At 38.2% G+C, this 19166-nt stretch overlaps 1 protein-coding gene across 9 annotated transcripts in view; it reads left to right on the top strand.

Moving 5' to 3' along the window:
• PHLDB2 (pleckstrin homology like domain family B member 2) overlaps nucleotides 1–19166 on the top strand; it is a 200518-nt gene that overhangs the window by 158654 nt on the left and 22698 nt on the right. For 3 of the 9 annotated variants that reach the window (XM_081139347.1, XM_081139350.1, XM_081139348.1), the window contains 7 exons: nucleotides 4994–5149; nucleotides 6057–6167; nucleotides 8768–8857; nucleotides 12323–12466; nucleotides 13085–13267; nucleotides 15038–15178; nucleotides 16339–16438. In XM_081139347.1, the coding sequence (XP_080995473.1) occupies nucleotides 4994–5149; nucleotides 6057–6167; nucleotides 8768–8857; nucleotides 12323–12466; nucleotides 13085–13267; nucleotides 15038–15178; nucleotides 16339–16438 (925 nt within the window). Of the gene's footprint in view, nucleotides 1–4993; nucleotides 5150–6056; nucleotides 6168–8767; nucleotides 8858–12322; nucleotides 12467–13084; nucleotides 13268–15037; nucleotides 15179–16338; nucleotides 16439–17376; nucleotides 18123–19166 lie in introns of those variants that run through there. The other 6 variants (XM_081139351.1, XM_081139349.1, XM_081139352.1 and 3 more) reach the window with 4 other exon arrangements.

Raw genomic sequence — 19166 nt, 5'->3', positions numbered from 1 at the left:
TTCTGGAGTCATTCTTTGTAACCAGAGAGCAATTCCTGACATGTAACCATCACCAAGATTTTGTAGCATTTAGATCAACTGACATCTTCTCCCCATTCTGTGCTGTATCGTGAATACTGTTTGCCCTTGAATTTTTTTTATCTTTTTTAGCTTGATTCTATACTCTTGTCCAAAAATTATCCTATTCTCTGATTTGCCCCCCACCACTGCTTATCGTATTGTTTTTCTTTTTCTTTCTACTTCTTCATGACATTGAACTCACAAGCACGATCACAGCAGTGAAACGCCCAGACCCAAGGTGCAGGGCAATACTAATGCCCTCAACAGCTTCTATATGCATTTCATGACTTTTAAAAACTTAGTGCAGCATAGACCTTGTAGTTGAACTTTACCAGATTATTCACTGATCCTTGATGCTGGCAGTGCTGAGCACGACCACGTTCTGAAAACAGGGCCTCCTATGGGGATGGTTTCACAGTCACTGGCATGGCCACTCCTTAGTTCATAGACAATAGGGCTGTTCCTCTAAACAGCCACCCAGATAAAGTGTGACCCATTCATTAGAGTCTTGGATTTTTAAAGGAATCATGTAATCGTAATTAGCCCTGCGTGGCTAACAATTTATGATCCCAAGTGAGTAGAAAAGAAGTTTCGTTTCGTTCATATCATTATGTCTGTACCTTCTTGGGAATGGGCAAGTTGAAAAATAAATTAAGCTATCCCACCCTTAAAAATGTTTAAGATGATCTTTAATACAAAAATATCTGATCTAGGTTTTGAAAAATTAGTTTAAACTTTTCAATATATTGCAGAGGTTGAAAGCATCTTAATAAAGATTACTGAATGCAGACAAGTTGAACTGCAGCATAACAGTTTTAATATTTGTTATTTCTTTCAATGTTGGACCAAAGAAAGTTCCAACATTGTTTCTTCCTCTTCATTTTATTGTGTACAGCTAAATTTTCTGTAAGAAGATAAAACTTCTTAATGTCACCGTTCTCTGGAAATCTTGTGCTAAAATGATTAGGAAAAAGACAGTATTTCTAAAACTATTTTAGTTTGTCATTTGTGTTTATGCCAGTTCACTAAAGAGATCAGGAAACTGATTTTATAGTTGTTTAATATTTTTTAACTCTACTTATGACTAAAGATTTTACACAGTCATAATGCAATTTCAGCAGCATAGTTGTATAGTTTGTTCTTTGCTTCCTCTAGTTATGCAGTTATTGTTTGTATTTTTTATAAACATCGCTTCAAATAAAAATTGGTAATTCTATTAATAACCTGAACTCAGGTTGATACAATTGCTGTTTGCTCCATCTAGCTTCTATAGAGGAGCTCATAAATTTGTACATGTTCTAAAGATTTTGACTTCAGAAGAGGAAAGGAAATGATGCAGACAGCCTATTTCACTAATTGAAGGCAAAGATTCCTTCCTCTCCCTCTCTGAAGAGAGTGTAATATTCTTATCATAAAACCCCTTTTTGTAGGAGAGAAACTGGCTTGTGGTAGCTTCGGTTCACTTGATAGTAAGAGGTCTACTAATTCTGATTTTCAGGAATAAAGACCAGAGTAACTCTTCACCAGTCCCTTGGCTCAATCAGTAAAAAGTTCACTTATTTCACAAGAAGTCCATTCATACTAGGAACTTCGCTGTGTTATCACAGTTCACGTCCCTTCGGACCTCAAACACTTCAGAATGCCACTTCACAAAGTTTCCCTGAGGCATTTTAACTAGATTCAATGAAGTTGACTTTATTACAACAAGATTCTTTAGGCAGCAAGTTATGCAAACTTTAAAAATAAAGGAATATTTAAAAATAAAGAAACATCGTTTTCTTGACCTGTTTGTTGTCTCAAATACTTAAGCTGAAACTGTAGAATGAGTTTGTGTATACAACACTGCACTTACGACTGGGCTTTTTACCTCTAAATCATTGCTTGAAGAGTTAGATTACAGTTTTCATCTGATGTTTCATGGCCTGCGGTAGTATGTAGTTGATACGGGCTCACCAATCGAATTGTTCCCTGGGGTAGGAGGAGTGTGGAAAAGAAAGCTGAAGTTAAATTTGCCAGGATAGGTTCCACTATTAAATGCAAGCAACACCTGGCTAGGACATTTGTTGTGCTTTTGACGTTTACTCAGCTGCCTGGTTGATTTTAGTCCCTTGATTTAAAAAAAAAAAAAAATTTATTCAGTGATATCTTCAATTAGGAGACCCTTTTTTGTCAGTAACTCTACAATCAGTTTATAATCTAATCTTGCACAAGTCATTCCACCTCGATGGGCCTCCATATTCTCCTATATAAAATGAGGAGGTTGTGCTAGATGTACCATCCAAATTCCAAAAGCGTGCAGTGAAAGTGTTTGACCACAGCACATAAGATGCGAGAATGTGAACAAACCCTGGGCGCCATTTAAATTTGCTTTTGGACTTGGCTTTGAGCTGTCAGGAGATCATTACTTCAATCTCTCCTGGCATTACCACACCTGCTCTCTTCCTGCTCTGCAAGGCAAAGAAAACATAAAAATCTACGTGTAAACTATGCATCCAAATTCTCAAGAAAGTTATTGGAAAGAAAAGAAGGAATTGCATTGAATTTTCTTTAGTGAGCCTTCCCCACCTGGCCTTGAAGCGTGCCGGCCGGTAGAGCTTTGTAATGTTCTTTCAGCAGAGAGGTGGAGCTCGCATTCTAATTCAACTTATCACACACTTGGCATTGAGCTTCCTGCGTATATTTTTCTGTGCTCAGTGCAACAACTCCTGCCTCCAAATTCCAGCCCCTGAATTCTTATTATCTAATAGCTTTTAAAGGTTTTTCCCCCTCCCAAGTTGTTTTTCTTTCACAGTCTAAGTTTATATACACGCATTTTAATAGTTTAGATAACTTGATCAGATGATTACACCCGTGGAATCTGAGTGCTGAGTTTAGCTCTGGTTTTCAAGTTTCCTTCCTAGTGTACTATTATTGTCATGCAGTGGTTTAAATATTTACTACAAATAAATTAGTGACTCTGTGACCTTCGTGCGGTTAAAATAACATGTTGCATGTTAACCAGATGTGGAGTGAGGGACCCACTAGCATACTGTATATATTGTAGCCATATATCCACTTTGAGTGTAGATTATTTATAAACTGAAAAAACAGTTTATTAAATTTTTATCTCAGTAACTTTTAGACACAAACAAGCTTAATGGAAAGACCTTAAAAATGAGTGCGCATGCCTGTATGAATAAATATATCAGCTAATGTATTGCTGCAAGACTAAGTATTTTGTTTCAAGATGTAATACTTGAGTTCTCTCTTAATTCCTTCAGTAGTGACTAGATTTGGTCTGAATTCATTAATTTCTTTAGAAATTATAAGCATGAAATGTCTGAGAAACTTGAAATGTCAGCTAATAACTTGAAACCAAAACCATATTTTGTCCGGCCAATTAAAATGTAAAGAAGTTTTAAATGATAAATTTTTCAAATTGTTTTTCCTGCTCTTAAGCTTTGAGAATACGCTGTCTGTGTTGACATAATAACCTTGTTGCTCTAGTGTTGGTTTTAATTACATGGTTACATGGTAGTTAATATCTCTATGAATCATTCCCAGAATAAAATTCATTCCATAAAATAGAAATGTATTTCATTAAATTAAATTAAAGACTTCATTTATCATCATTTACATAAAAACCAGGAGGTGCATGGAGTTAAATACTGATAAAGACCTAATTTATCATATATTTATTTTTCCAACTCTTTTTGATGTTTTGATTGGGGGGAAAATGTCCTGGCTCTTTTGCCTTTGTAGAGCTGTGAGCCATCTAGGTCAGCTGCCTCTTCTTTTTGGCCATAGATTATTTATAAATTATATATTTTTAAAAATCTATATATACTACATTTATAGTTCTGTCACAGTCTCCAAAAGTAAAGGGGCGAGTATTTTTTTAAAAAGTAGATTGGAGAATAATTTATACAACACAAACCAATTTTTGCAGAGATACAAATTCATTCTTGTCCTCAGGCATCTCCTAAGTTGGAGAATGTCTGTTCTAGATCATCTGATTTTTATGATTTCTGATCTTTCTTAAATGTCCTTAAGATTTTCCAGAGTCCTAGAATGTAATCTTTGAGTCACTCTTTGTGTCTGATGAGAGCTGTGTTCCATTCTTTCCACTACAAATTTTTGTAAACAATTTTAAGGGATTCACAGAAACCCAGTTTAAGAACCCCAATCTCCAAATATGTTTGATGATATTTCCCTTCAATAAAATTGTGTGAGCATGCATGCCTGTATATATTATATAGATCATACATATACTTATGTGTCCTCAAAAATATATATTTATTTTAAATAATGTACATATACTATTCTACCTGTATGTACATTAAAGAACATTTATTGAGAAATTATAAAAGGAAAGGAAAAAGTAAAATTAAATATAAAGAAGCTCTAATATTTCCTCTTCACATCTTAGTGAATTGTGTTGTGTGTCTTCCTCTTAGAGACCTCTGGTCTGTTATATATGCTAACTTTTTTTTTATAGTCAACAACTTTGAAATCTTGAATTCAATCTCTATACTATACTTTCATTTAATTTGAAAACTTGTAGAAAAATAGGAATTTTCTCAAGAGACTATGTCACACCTTTGGTCCACAGATAATGTTTAAGTTATTTACTGAATTATTTGTATACTTTGTGATCCATTTTAAAACCACCTAGCAGATCTGAAGCAAGAATTTCTACATCCACAAAGCAGTCTAAAATCAGTGGTGAAGTAAAAGTGTCCCCCATCCCCTCCCCCAAGTCCCTTCCAATTCCAACAATAGTCTCTGCACTGGGGGCTCATTTCCAAAAGAGAGGATTGCCATATTCTAACCCCGTTCAGTGTTGTAATTGGAAAGATATTTTGGACTGTTTACTTTTAATATTTTTTTCCTTCACATTTAAAAGGCTGCAGCCATTCTGGTATGTCTTGTTTTCATTCGCTTTTCTCCAAAGGATGCCGACCGGCTGGATGTGGAGAGCAAACACTTTGAAGACCTAGAATTCCAGCAGCTCGAGCACGAGAGCCGTCTAGATGAGGAGAAGGAGAACCTCACCCAGCAGCTCTTGCGCGAAGTGGCTGAATATCAACGCAACATTGTCACCAGAAAGGTACTTCCGTCAGGTGTCATTCAATGCAAAAATCATAATACACCCCTCACTGTGTTAGCTATAATCACTAACATAGCTATAGCGTATGTCCATCTACCTGTCTACGTATCACATTTGGCAGATTATGGAGCCTGCCATCTATATGCCAAATGGTGCTTTCAACTAGCAAACGTACATGGTCCAGTCATTGTTACTTGATGCTTTGGATGCATTGATAAACAATATCTAATTTTTTCTTTATGTGAAAACCAAGGCAGAGAAAATCTGAAATTTAGATATTTGTTTGAAATTTCTTCCCTTTGCAATCATAGTAACTAGATTCAGAATAATTGTATGAACAAAGTCTGTTGGGAAACTTTCTCTGTCCATTGCTCGTCAGTTCCCAAAGCTGGCTGATGGCTTGTCACCATTAGAAATAGCCCGATAATGCCATGCTGATAATACCTCGCTGACTGCACCCATCCCTGAGCCCCCAGATGTCCAGCCCAGTATTCAGCTGTTTCAGAATTTGGAATCACACCCCAGTGCTCTGGACTAAACCCCAAAAAACTGAAGGAAGGGAAAATGGAGAAGGTGACTTCTTAAGCTCTCAGTTTAAATAAGAAACTCCATTGTTTTTCCACGAGGCGTCTCCCAAGATGATGCCAAAAATTCATTTATAGTCTAAAACAGGCTTTCCTGTTGCCTTCTGGGTTCCTCAAATAGATCTTAAATCACTTGAACTTAGGTAAGGAAAAGCCACGAGCTTGGCATGTCAAAGAAACTGCCCCTGGGTGATCATCACTGCCAACCGTCAATGAAAATGTTATTCCAGCTGTAAACACCTTTTCTCTCGTTTCCAGGACAGACTGGCAAACCTTTGCATGTCTAATGTGCATCTTTTTGTGATCATCTTTATTCCCTCTAGGAAAAAATTTCCGCGTTGAAAAAGCAAGCCTCTCACATTGTCCAGCAGGCCCAGAGAGAACAAGACCACTTTGTGAAAGAAAAGAATAACTTAATAATGATGCTGCAGAGAGTGAGTATTTCCCTTCCAGCACTGTCTGCAGTAAAACACAGGCTCCAATTTGGGGAAAGTCCTTTCCCTTCGAACCAAGTGCCTTTTAATAGTGAGCAGTGGATTGTAATTTAAGGAAGACTTTTTAATACATAATTCTATTCAATCCTCCACATTAATAAGCTGATGTTTTGAGAATGACTGCAATTCAGAGTAAAGCAAGGATATTTTCTTCATGTTTCTTCCACAGTGTGAAAATCCGAACTATGGAAAATCTGTCTGTTTTCTGATTTTTTGTTTTTGTAAAAAAAAATCATATTTTTCTTCAAACAGGTTAAAACATGTTCTGCTTTTTATTTTTTTTTATTTTTTTAAGGCTGTCAAACATTTTGGCTCTGCTGCTCTGGGGTTTCAAACTCCAATTCTTTCTGTGGGGGTGTTCCTGGCGAATGCCACCTTGCATTTAGCTGAGCTGAATTGGCTAGGGTAGACACCCCCATGTGGACGGCAAGATCATTCTCACCAAAGGGACCGCGTCCACATCCCAGCCCCTCAAGTGACTACACGGAAAGGGATTCCTCTGTCCAGACTTCAGCCTGACTTCCTGATATGGCCAGAGTCTAATTTCAGGAATAAGTCAACAGAAGTTAAAGCTGATGGCGCTAGTCTCCCTCCTGAGCCTGGCGTGCAGGCCAGTACCGAGGAATGTCACTCTTGGGATCATAAAAATATGAGAGGGACCGAGAATGGTGTGCAGGAGAACAGTCAAATCCAGCATCATGCATTAAAGTATGAGGCTGCACCATGGCCCCACCTAGAAGAAATGTAGCTGGGGTATCCCCATTTTAGCTATTTTCAGTTCGAGAAGAGACAGAAAAATTGGTCTCTTGTATAGAATCATGAGTTCACCCGAGGTGCCTCTGTGGCCCACGCCGACCCCCGGCAGCTCCTCTGCTCTCGCTTCCTCAGCACCCACCGCCCTCTGAGCGGAGCTGCGTTTCCCACCCCTGTGCCCTGCTCTGGGGTGAACTCTACGTTCGCACCATGAGCAGCCCCGCCACCGTTTTACCCTTTCGCACAGTAGTCAAAAGGCACAGATTAAATCATATAGTTTAATATGTAGTATTTAAGTGGTTTCTGAAATATTAGCACAAAAAAAAAGGAGAAGTTTTTTAGGGAGAAGTTTTTTAAAATGGGTAAGCACCCTCGGAGAAATACCATTTTGTTATTAAAAATATATGAAATATAATTCTATTGTAAAAATTGAGGTCCACAAATATTAAGATTTTTATTTTCCCAAATTGGTCTATAGATACATCTCAATCCCAGTAAAAACCCCAACAGACATTTTGTAGAGATTGATAGGTTGATGCTAGAATTTAGTCAATCCTCATTATTTGTAGGTTCTGTATTTGTGAATTTGCCTCCTCGCAAAAATTGATTTGTAACCTCCAAATTAATAGTTGTTGTGTAGTCATTCGTGGACATGCACAGAGCAGTGAAAACTCTGAGTCACTGGACATGCACACTCCATGCTGAGGTTAAACAAGACGACGTTCACAAGCACAGTGCTAAAATACTATCTAATGATCCTAATACAGAAGGCGGCGATGTGCCTCATGGCAGAAATGCTTGCATTAGATAAGTTTCATTCAGGCATCAATTGTAGTGCTGTTGGCTGTGAGTTCAATGTTATTGAATCATCATTATATATTAAATAAGGTCTTTTTATACAGAAACACACATAAAATAAAAGTTTTGTATTGATCAATACGTTGCTGAAAATATTGTGACCAAAGGCTCACAGGAACCCAGCCTGATCATTCCCCTAGGAATGAGAGTGTTCACTAATTCAGCGTTCACTAATTCACTGTTCATGACAACGTAATAGAACATCAGCTATGCAAAAATGAGAATTATCTGTAAATACAAATGCAAAGGGTATAGTGTAGCCAAAACAGCTTTGAGCAAGAACAGAGTTGGAGAATTTATACCATTTGACTTCAAGGTTTACTATAAAGCTGTAATATTTAAGACTACTTGTGTGTGTGGTGCTGGCATACAAATAAGACATACACTGTATAGATCAGTGGAAACAAACAGAGTCCAGAATTAGACCTATATATATGATGTCTATTCATTTTTGACGAAGGCTTGAAGACAATCTAGTAGAGAAAGGAAAGTCTTTCCAACAAATGGTGCTGGGTCAACTGGGTCAACAAGGAGAAAATGAACCTCTCCACCCACCCTCACACTACACATATAAATCAATTTGAGACTGATCATAGACCTAAACTTAAAAATTGAAGTGATGAAGTTTCCAGAAGAAATTATAGGAGTACAAGTGCCCCTTCATAGCCTTGGGGTAAAGAGGGAAAAAAAGACTTAAAGAGGAAATGACAAAGAACTTGTATCCAGAATATATTAAAAACTCCTATGACTCAATAACATATAAACACACAGTAAATAATATTTTTTAAAAAGCAGGCAAAGACTTGAATAAAAACATTTCACAAAAGATATATGAAGAGTTATTAAGTCATATGAAAAAATATTCAACATCATTAGTCACCAGGGAAATGCAAGGTCGACTAAACTTAATAGATTTTGTGTTCCTTCAGGAAAAGGAAAATCTTTGTAATTTGGAAAAGAAATACTCCAGCCTCTCTGGGGGGAAAGGGTTTCCTGTCAATCCAAATACTCTAAAAGAGGTAAGTTATGATTTTACATGTTCACTCATACCACCTTAGGCATCAAGAGATGTACCTCAGTTTTATGTGATTAGCTGAGTAGGAGAAACATGAGCTTAAATGATTTAGGAAAATACTCCATGTGTTGAAAGCTTTCCTGCCATCCATTATGTATTCTTTGAGAGTTTAAGGGTTTATTTTTGTGTCTTATGCAAATTCCCTCTGTGTGTGTGCGTGTGTGTGTGTGTGTGTGTGTGTGCTCATACTTTATTTGACAGTGGCATTGTGGATTAACTTGGAGTTTCAAAAAATTTAGGATCCATACCAAAACTAGCCTTAAATTCTCTTCTTTCCTTCCTGTAATTTCCTGTCTCAGTTTCTCCTCTGTTTTACTTTCTCTTTCTTCTAAGTCTTCTAAAACATGAAAATGCCTTTTACATTCGAGAAAATAGTCTGCTTTCTTTCTTTTCTCTATCTCTTTTTTGCTCCCAGTGTCATTTCTGCTGTTTTCCATCTATATTGAAAAATCCTATTTACATTAAGCTGTACACACTCTTTATCCCAAACATCCATCTTCCCCGAGTCCCTGTTACCCTCTTTCCCAAATATCTTTTTATAGAGCTACACAGCTACAACGGTGACTATTTTAACTCTAATTTGGAAAAGTGTAAGCTTGACTAGGAAAGAAAATTTTTTTATGTTTTTCTTCCCCAAAAAGCAAAAGAAAAAACTTGCTTCTGGATAAAAATTTGCATAACAGCCCCTCTCTTTATAAATTGCTTTAAAAAAGACATTAGAATTAAGAATCCCTACACAGAGTCCGGCCGGGCCTGGCTCAGCGGATGAGCATCGACCTAGGATCCAGGCGATCGGGGTTCAATTCCCGGTCAGGGCACATGCCCGGGTTGCGGGCTCGATCAATGACTCTCTCATCATTGATGTTTCTATCTCTCTCCCTCTCTCCTTTCCTCTCTCTGAAATCAATAAAGATATATATTTTTTTAATTTTAAAAAAAAAAGAATTCCTACACAGAAAGTGTTTTGTGTGTGTGTATCGGTATGTGAAATAAATGTTCATCATATAACAGGTGTGCTTAATGTGTACCTCAGGCATATTTGTGAACTATTTCTACAAACGCTTTATTTGATCATTCAGTTTCATAGCTTCTCTGCCATTATTCAGAACATGGAGCTGGCAGATTCAGGGGACAAAGGGTGGTTGTGAATGTAGTGTAGCTGGATAAGATGATGTCAGCGAGGTGGGCCGGGGCCAGGTCTTGTGAGCCATGTTAACGAAACATGGTTTATTTTACATGGATGGGAAGCCATTGAGTGCTTTTAAGCTGGGAGGTGACATTATTTGATGTCTATTCGTTAAAGATCACCCTGGGCTGCTCTACTGGATTGTGAGGAGGAAGGGGAGATGCCAGGAAACCAGGGTGCAATAGTGCAGGCTAGAGATGCTGGTGGCTTGGATTCAAGCAGTGGCACAGAAATGGAGAGAATTAGCTGGCTGCGAATATATGTTAGAACCAGAGTTGACAGTTCCTGTTGATAGACTGAATGTGGGGATGAAGTTAATTAAGGAAGGTGTCAGGAGTAATGTCATTATTCCAGTTTGAATAATGAAGTGGACATGGGCAGGGAGCACCTTTTCCTGAGACAGAGAGGACTGGGGTAAGAATGAGCTTAAGAGGGAAGACAAGCGGTTTGATTCTGGGCGCACTGAATTTGAAGGCTTGTGGCATCCTAACGAGTTAAGTAGGCTCCAAGGTTTCTTTATCTCTTAGTAGAAGAATAAAATCTTTCCTTTTCTATTAATGAGTTGTTCTTTTTCTCTGCAGACTTCCTGGTGTCAAAAGGCCATTTGGCTTTTAGATTATTTTTACATGTCTGTAACTCATGTTTATTGAGTAGCTTTCATGGGCCAAACCAACTTGACTCACAAGATGTATTGATTTTCTTTCTTCCTTTCTTTCTTTCTGACTCTCTTGCCCTCTCTCTCTTTCTCTTCTCTCATTCTCGAGGACTAATGAATTTATATCTAACCCTTAAACAAGTCCTACTTTTGACAAGCATCATACATTTTTTAATTACCTAATTAGGTTTTATGGTCTATGACTCACATAAGGAATCAAACCTTGGTTTTGAAACATTCTACTATCAACTGAGCGAAAGAATAACTCAGAGTTGTTACTCTTCATTCTGATTCACTGTCAAAGATAAAATGAAATTTGACAACCCAGTTATCCACTTCCTTTCAATTTAATCCTATAAAACTTTATGTAGTATCCATTGCCTCTATCTGAAGTGCGAGACTAATTCAGCAGCCTTTTGATAACTCTGATTTACAAACAGTCAATCCGAGCTTTCTCTACTTTGTCATAATTAAAAATTCTCAGTAAAAACCTTGTTTTCTCACCTGGAATTTTTGCTTCATCAGCATAAGGATACTTTGCCTTTCTTGGAGCCATTTTTTTCAAAGATTGGTGGGCTAACACAACAACCTAAGTGTTAAATTTAACACTATTTTACCTTTGAAAAAGATGCTATTTTATACTCTATTCTTTTTTCGTACTACTTTGTTGGTGTGGTGAAAATCATGATTGGTCTGTACAATTACTTTCCATGAAAATTTACAAGTGCCTTTTCCTCAAATATAAATGCAGGAGTTTGAAGGTGATAGACTTTGATTTATGCTGAAGCCAGAACTGAATAATTGAATTTAAAGTAACTGGAAATTCTGTGTCCTGGGGATAGAGTTGGGAGTTGGGGAAGCTGCCTTGAATTGAAACACCCTCAAGTTGCAACTCCACCTTAAGGGGGGTGTGTGTGTGCGCGCGTGTGTATGTGTGTGTGTGTGCACGTGTACACATTTGTCTTGCCAGGAAAAGCTCACTAGAGGACAAGTGTAATTTTTATTCTCATTTAGTCGAGATGCCTAAAAGCTGGATTCCATTACAAATAATTACTGTTTTATAAATGTCTTAGAGCAAAAACCAGTAGCCCTCAGCCCACTTTCACTCACACTTTTATTTGTCAGGAAACAGAAGCGGAGCAAAAAAATCTAAAAATAAAGATTTGTGGAAAAGGCTCTTGAAATAGAGAGTGAGTGATTACAGTGTCAATTTTATATCTCAGATTTGTGCGTGTGTGATTATTTTAAATGTTGTGTAGTGACAACCTCATTCAGGCAACAGAATGAATGCTGATACCACTGGGTATTTCAAAATCTAAGATGTTGGGTTATTTATAATATAGTCATCTTGATTTCACCAGAAAAAAAAATTATTTTTAATGTTTGGGATATCATTTTTCATGATTAAGCGCTGTAATTCCATTTTAATTGCTGATGAAACATTTGATAATACCACAGATACCTGGCTGTGCCGCTCTAAGCTAACTCCATTGTATTAGAGCATTAATACTCTCGCATGCCTCAGCTTTTGCTTTCTTTGTGTTTAATTTCTAAATTCCTCCTTTTAGGGCTATATCAGTGTAAATGAAATTAATGAGCCATGTGGCAATTCCACGAATCTATCCCCTTCCACTCAGTTCCCTGCTGATGCTGACGCTGTTGCCACTGGGCCTACCACAGCTGTCCTGGTGAGCCAGCCACAAAATAAAGAGGTGTGTTGGCATGACATTTCATTCATTCACTGCTTTCCTCATGTCAGAAATTAACCCTGGTTAACTGAAAATGAGGGCATTTGTCACAAATATATGTCTGGTTGACCAGAGGGTCAAAGTGATATTGAGTTTGAAAACATACCAATTTGGGGGCACTGGTCTAATGATTATAATACTAGAAACCGTGAACTATATGGGACAGAGTGGACTACCAGAAGAAAGTTTTAAAAAAAGCAAAAAACTATATCTGAGTATTCTAACCTGATCAAGTTTTCTTAAAAATCAAAAGTCTTTCTAAAATTGTTGGCTTGAATCACCTTTCCAGTTTGATTTTGTTTTCTATTATGTTTTGCAGTATGGACTTTTTAAATGTTATGCCTTCTTAAAACATCTGGAAAGGGGCAAATAATAGTCAGTGAAAACACCTTCTACTGATCTAAGTTGGTTGCAGGTTGGTGTTTTAACAAGAAGCTAAATGGAAAGATACAGCCCCTCATTTGTGACTTCTTGATTAAAATAGAAGAACATAGAACAGTCAGATTATTGATTTCATTTCTTTGTTATTATTCTTTCATTTTACATGGACACATATACTTTTTTTTTTCTTCTCCTCTAAAGCAAAGATCACCTGTCTGTCCTGGATTTATGTTTCCTTCTACTCTTTCTCATCCTGTCACTCAACCTCCATCAGCCCCCTGGCCTGAAGTCATGGCTCCGTCTGTTGGTCCCTTCCCTTTAAATGACACACCTCCTCCACTACCAGCTAAGAAACACAGAAGGCAGCAGCCGCAGGAGCAGCAGGTAATTAGGAACCAGTGTTCAGAGTTTGAGAATCTTCAGCTTTTGCAAGGAAATTTTTTTAAAAGACAAGGTGTAGACTCCTTTGCCGATTTTCTTTTTAAAGGACATTTAGTATGTCCTGAGGGTGTTGGGAGTGTTGCAAAGTTTGAGACCTTGACTTTCCTCTCCTAACTTTTGATATGTTTGAGCTAGTTTTATATGCTCATGCTTCAGTTTCCACTCAACCAAAATATTGCAACCCCTCTCAGGTATTTTTCAAAATAATAATAATTTCCATAAAATCCCTGGTACAGAAAGTTGCTGTGTCAACACCCATGTTTTTACACATTATTGAAACCATAATAATAGACATCATGCCCTTGCTGTGTGTCAAAATTTGCTAAACATTTTACAAATATATATCTCATTTCTTCTTTTTAATAATCCCGTGAAATAAGAATTAACTGCATATGGACATTTAGGGAACTGAGGCTTAGTGTAGTAAATACCTTGTCCAAGGTCACCCCACAAATAGTGCTTTTGGTCCATAGAACAATAGTTTACATTGACCAGACTTTTTAAAAAAATTATTATTCTTAATGTTGCCCTCCTTTAACTATATTCAGTGCATATTTGTGCTTGTATTTTTTTAAAAATCTGATTTTTGAGCTTCTTTTCAACTATAATCAAATTCCTGTGTGAATTTGGCAGCAGGAGATCCTAAGGAGTTACTAGGAGACACTAGATCCCCAAAGTAGGCGATCAAGCCCTACTGTGCTATGCCCAGCCCTTACATTTCTTGAAGGTACCTTTACTATCTGTTACCTTTTGTTAAAGGACTATATATCCCCACTACTGTTAAGTTAATAAATTCTAGCTAATATAAGTAGATAATGGTAATGTTAAAATGCCTATATTTTTCATGATTGACCCGTGTGAAGAAGAAGAATAAATTTGGTAACTCAAACTCACATTAATTTTTCCATATTTCAAAAGTCCCAGCTTAGTATAAAAATGATCAAACCTAGAGAAACTTTAATTAGGAAATAACTTTGCTATCGAAGACATTTTTTTTTGAGAAGCCAAGAAAAATTTGGATAAATTTCAAGTTGGCAAAATTTTGCCTTAGGAATCTGAAAATAAAAAAGAAATAGTCAACAGGAGGATTTTTTTTTTTTATGTGAGGGATTATTATAGGGGCTTCTTGGCCAAGATCTTTTATAAATAAAAGAGTAACCTAGAAGGATACCTTATATGGAAACGTTATGTCGATTTGGAGTGTGTTTCTGTGATTGAAATATTTTTCCAGCTTTAAAACAGCTCCCCTGATGACTCCCTCTTTCTCTTCGTCTTCCTCTCCCCCCTTTTCTTGTCCTCCTCACACTGGGATCTGTGCCACCACACAGAACTGTCCAGACAGACAAAGGGAGAAACTGCTTACTTGCTCTGTCCACTGGCTGTTCCGCCATCCACATGGCGACCATCATAATCGTTTGTAAGTTGTCCTGAGGCCCCAGGGCAGCAGGCACTAACTACGAAAGTGAAAGGTGGATTTTTTTTTTTTTCCTTTTGTTTCTAGGTTCAGTAAAAAATTCTTCTAGTGCCTGTGTATCTTACCAAATGCTAGCCGGCCCAAGTCTGTTAGTGAACACAAGTATAAGTTGAATTGAAAAAAAAAAAAATTCTGTTAAAATTCCCAAACGTCTTGGTGAATGCATACTTCTTAATTTCTTCAGTGACCTGTTTCAATTAGTCAAGTTTTGCTATTCTGCTTTACATTTGCATTTAAAGCACTTTAGAAGTCTGGAAGAAAGGAAAAAACAGCATAAAGAAGGCCTCTATCTGAGTGACACTTTGCCTCGAAAGAAAAGTACTCCTTCCATATCCCCACATTTCAGCAGTGCTACTATGGGGAGAAGCACCGCCCCGAAGGTAGGACATGGGGAGAACCGCGGGCTTCACCTTCAGCGACTCTTCTTGTCCTTATGTTTACGGGTCCGCAAAGTCCTTAAAGAAAATGCTAAATAAACAAGCCATTAAGTTTGCTTGTCGGGCAGACGTTATAACTAAATTGCATTTTCTATCTTATTCAGAGGACATTTGGAATTGTACGCTCTGGGACCAAAGAACCTGGTCCAGGGTATTTTCTACCACCACAAGTGGTAGGTGGCATTCATGTGGCAGACTCCCGTGGCTGCATCCCACATCTGGAAATTGGAACAGATAAGCTCTGGATTACAGGAGTAATAGCACCAGATATTTATTGAGCCATTTCTGAATCTGACACTGAGCTAAGTTCTTTATGTGGATGGTCTCATTTTAAAATCCAGCAACACTATTCAGTAGAGGTACTAACTGTTATCCCCGTTGTACATGTGGAAAAACTGAGGTGTAAAGAAGCTAAGTGACTAGCCCAAGAGCCCTCAGCTGGTCAGCCATGAAGCTGGAATATGAGCCTATGTGGTCCAACACCTAACCCTCATTCATGTTCTGCTGACATGCCCGAGGGGTCATTGCAGGAAGAGGAAAGGCAAGTGACAAGGAGGTTCTGAGTGGGACAGGCTTTGGGGCCCTTCCTTTGACCTTAGAGTCATGTTGTTTTAATCTATTTCACAAACTGGTGTTCCAAGTATATTTTACATAAAGGGTTTTGCTATTAAAGACCGTGCTAGAACCACTGGGGGAGCTGATAGGGTCCTCCAGCTTCCAGCCCACTACATGGCTGGGGGTCGATGGGAACAGGGTGGGTCTGCTCTGTCCTGTGCATGCCGAGCACGCCTTCCTGCCCCTGCCTCTGCCCTCTGCTCCTTATGCATGCGGAACTGTGAGCTGCCCTCCAAGGTGGTTTTGGAGAACAAATACCCACCAATTTTGGAATTGCTGCCACTGGAGGAGCTGCTGTGATGTGGAGACTTCCATGGTGCTCCTTGGGGTAGACAGCGACTGGTCTTTACCACTGAGCGTCCAGAAACGGGACGGGAGACCTTCCTGTCCTGCCCTCTTGGATAGGAGCTGTGAAACAGGGATGTGGCCATGTCCTGGAGGACCACTAGCTGCAGTTTGCCTGAAGCGTTTTCTCCTGGTTCTCACAGGCTCACTTGCCCCTGGGACAGAGCAACAGCTGTGGCAGTGTGCTTCCTCACTCGCTGGCGACCATGACCAAAGACTCAGAATCTCGGAGGATGCTCAGAGGTAGGTAGCTTTATCATCAAATGGGATGTCTTTTGTTAAGCATTAGAATTCTTCAGCAAGGGAGAGACAGCAAGGTTGAGGATCATTAGAAAGGGCATCAAGCAAAGTCCTCAATTTTGTTCTTAATGTGTCCCTTTTGGGGGAAGGGATATTTATATATATAGTTATATTTATAGATACAGTTATACTTGTACTAAGGCAACTCTTTCTATACACACATATATGACTGGTATGTTTCAAATATTGTACTTCATAAACTTAATAGTATTTTCAAACCAGAAAGGCCCCTAAAGAATTATTAACCTTTGCATTTGATAGTTATAAAGGAAAAAGAGACCACTGAGATCTTAAGTCACTCGTCTGGCTTGTGACTGGGCCACTGTGTTGAGCCATGTGCTAAAGATACATTGAGCTGACACAGTAAATAGAGCACTAGTGGCCCAGGACAGAATTCCCATAGGCCTTTTAATGTGGTTTGAGCCTTTATGCTATGTGGTCGTTAGGTTTCAGGTAGACTTTGATTCTCAGCATATTTTATTTCTTTGTAAAAATGCATTGCATCTATAACAGGTTTCTCAAATAGTCTTCATGGGGCTAGAAGAAATTACTGCTATGCAGTTCCAGCCGTGAGGATCTTGTTGAAAAGATTAGATTTATTGTGTAAACACTGCTATTTCGGTCAACAACTTATATGGGCCCTCGCTTTTGAAGAGGCATGGTGCTAGAGACCAAGAGTACAAATGAATAACATGATCCTTGCCCTTGAAATGCTTATAGTCTTGTGAGGGAGAAAGACACACAACAGATAATTTCAATAAAATGTGGTAAATGTATGGAGCTATGCCAGGGTGTAAATGCGGAGGCTGATAGGGCGGTGGGTACGCGGCCCCTACGAGTATCCATGCACCAGTGGGATTGAAACCCTTCCCTCCCAGCAGGCTGGGATTCCATTCTGACTGCTCAGCCTCTCGGCCAGTGGTATCAGGGGATAATCACCGGTTTTCTATCAGAAAAAAAAAAAGGAAAAAAATATATAAATTTTGGTATGTATATATATGTATGTATATGTGGTGTGTATATGTATGTGTATAACTTTTGTATATATACATATATATCACTCGAATGAGGTTTTTGAATCATTACTAGAAGTGATTTAAGAGTTAATAGAGGCTGTAGTAGTCATAAGAGAGGTTTATAATGTAGGATAGGTTTATGTTACATTTAAATCAGTTACAGTTAAATCAAGTACATTTGATTAAACTTCTCTTTTCTTTTTTAACTTTATTTATTGATTTTTAGAACGAGAGAGACGTTGATCTGTTGTTTCACTTAGTTGTGCATTCATTGGTTGCTTCTTGTATGTGCCCTAACCGGGAATCGAACCTGCAACCTCGGCATATCGAACGACGCTCTAACCAACTGAGCTACCCAGCCAGAGTCTTTTATTTTCTTCACCATAATTTCTTAATAAGCTAAAAATAACTCTTATGATTTATAAATAATAAACATAAATGAGTATATTTTGGCTCACATTTATCACTGTTCATTTATGGGTCAAGTCTATTTTTTATTGAAGCATTTTTCTGTAGTATTTTTAGACTCCTTTTTAAATGTACTTTTCCTCACTGGCTGAAGACATCAAAGCTTGGATTGGCCCCAAAACCATACTTGATGTTAAAAATATTTTCTTAAAAAAGAAAGTAAGAAAAATTAGACCTTTATACTAAATGGATAGATTTGTAAAAATAAGGGCTGCAAACATTATTGTGTAAGACGACCCTTGTGAGAATAAGGTGAACCTGAAGGGATGTTTCATCTCATATTTTCTAACCTCTGTTTTCCCCTCAAATAATGGGAATCCCTGTGCTCCATTCATATGGGAAAACTGAACTGATTCTCTTAGGTCGCATTAGGGATGTGCTCTCTGTAAAATCTATTGTCTTTGATCTTGTTGCTCTGGTTCCTCACTGGTAGGTCTTTTGTACCTGAGAAGACTGCAGCTTCAGTCTTCCTTCAGTCTACTGCAGCTCTAAAGTGGTGTTCGTTCCTTAAAGAGTTTCTGTGGTGCCGATGAGACAGCGTCTAAGGAAATAGAGAACCCGCGTGTGTGTGGATCCCCTGGATGTGATGTGTCTTGTGAGGCCAGCCTGCCTCCCTTGGTTCCCCCACCAGAGGAGGAGGGGCCGGGGACCACAGTTCTTAGAGTCACTGCAGACCGTAAAATTGACAGGGTTTTCTACTGAGCCCCTACTGGTGGCCCACAGTGACCGGGAGGGTTGCATCATAATTTCATTTAGAACAGTTTCACTAGCACTTGTCGGCCTCATTAAAAGAGCAAACACAAGTAAAATTTCATGGTTTTGGAAAAAAAAAATAGATCTAACACACATTTTCATTAAATCGAATTTAATAGATCTTACCATTTTTCTTGACTTACACAATTAACTTAAATGGACTATTTTTTCTGCTGCTTGTTCTTAATGGATACGTCAAGGACCGTGGTGTAAGTATAAGCCTTCCTTTGATCAGCATTGTTTTAACAGAACCGACAGTGTGAATCATGCAGACAAAGGTCCCTGAGAGCAGAGTTGAAGGCACACGGCCCAGGGGCTCGGCTCTTAAAGTTGTAATGCTTCTTGGCTTTTGTACAACTTGCGAACTATGGCTTTGTAAGCTTTAGAATGAACGAAATCTTTGTCCTTTTGTCTTCTGTTTAACGCAGGAAAGT

Source organism: Miniopterus schreibersii, assembly GCF_964146895.1.
Source record: "Miniopterus schreibersii genome assembly, chromosome: 5".
NCBI classification, from domain to species: Eukaryota; Metazoa; Chordata; class Mammalia; order Chiroptera; family Miniopteridae; genus Miniopterus; species Miniopterus schreibersii.
The sequence above is the reverse complement of the archived record's forward strand: the minus strand, read 5'-3'. Positions and strand labels throughout refer to the sequence as shown.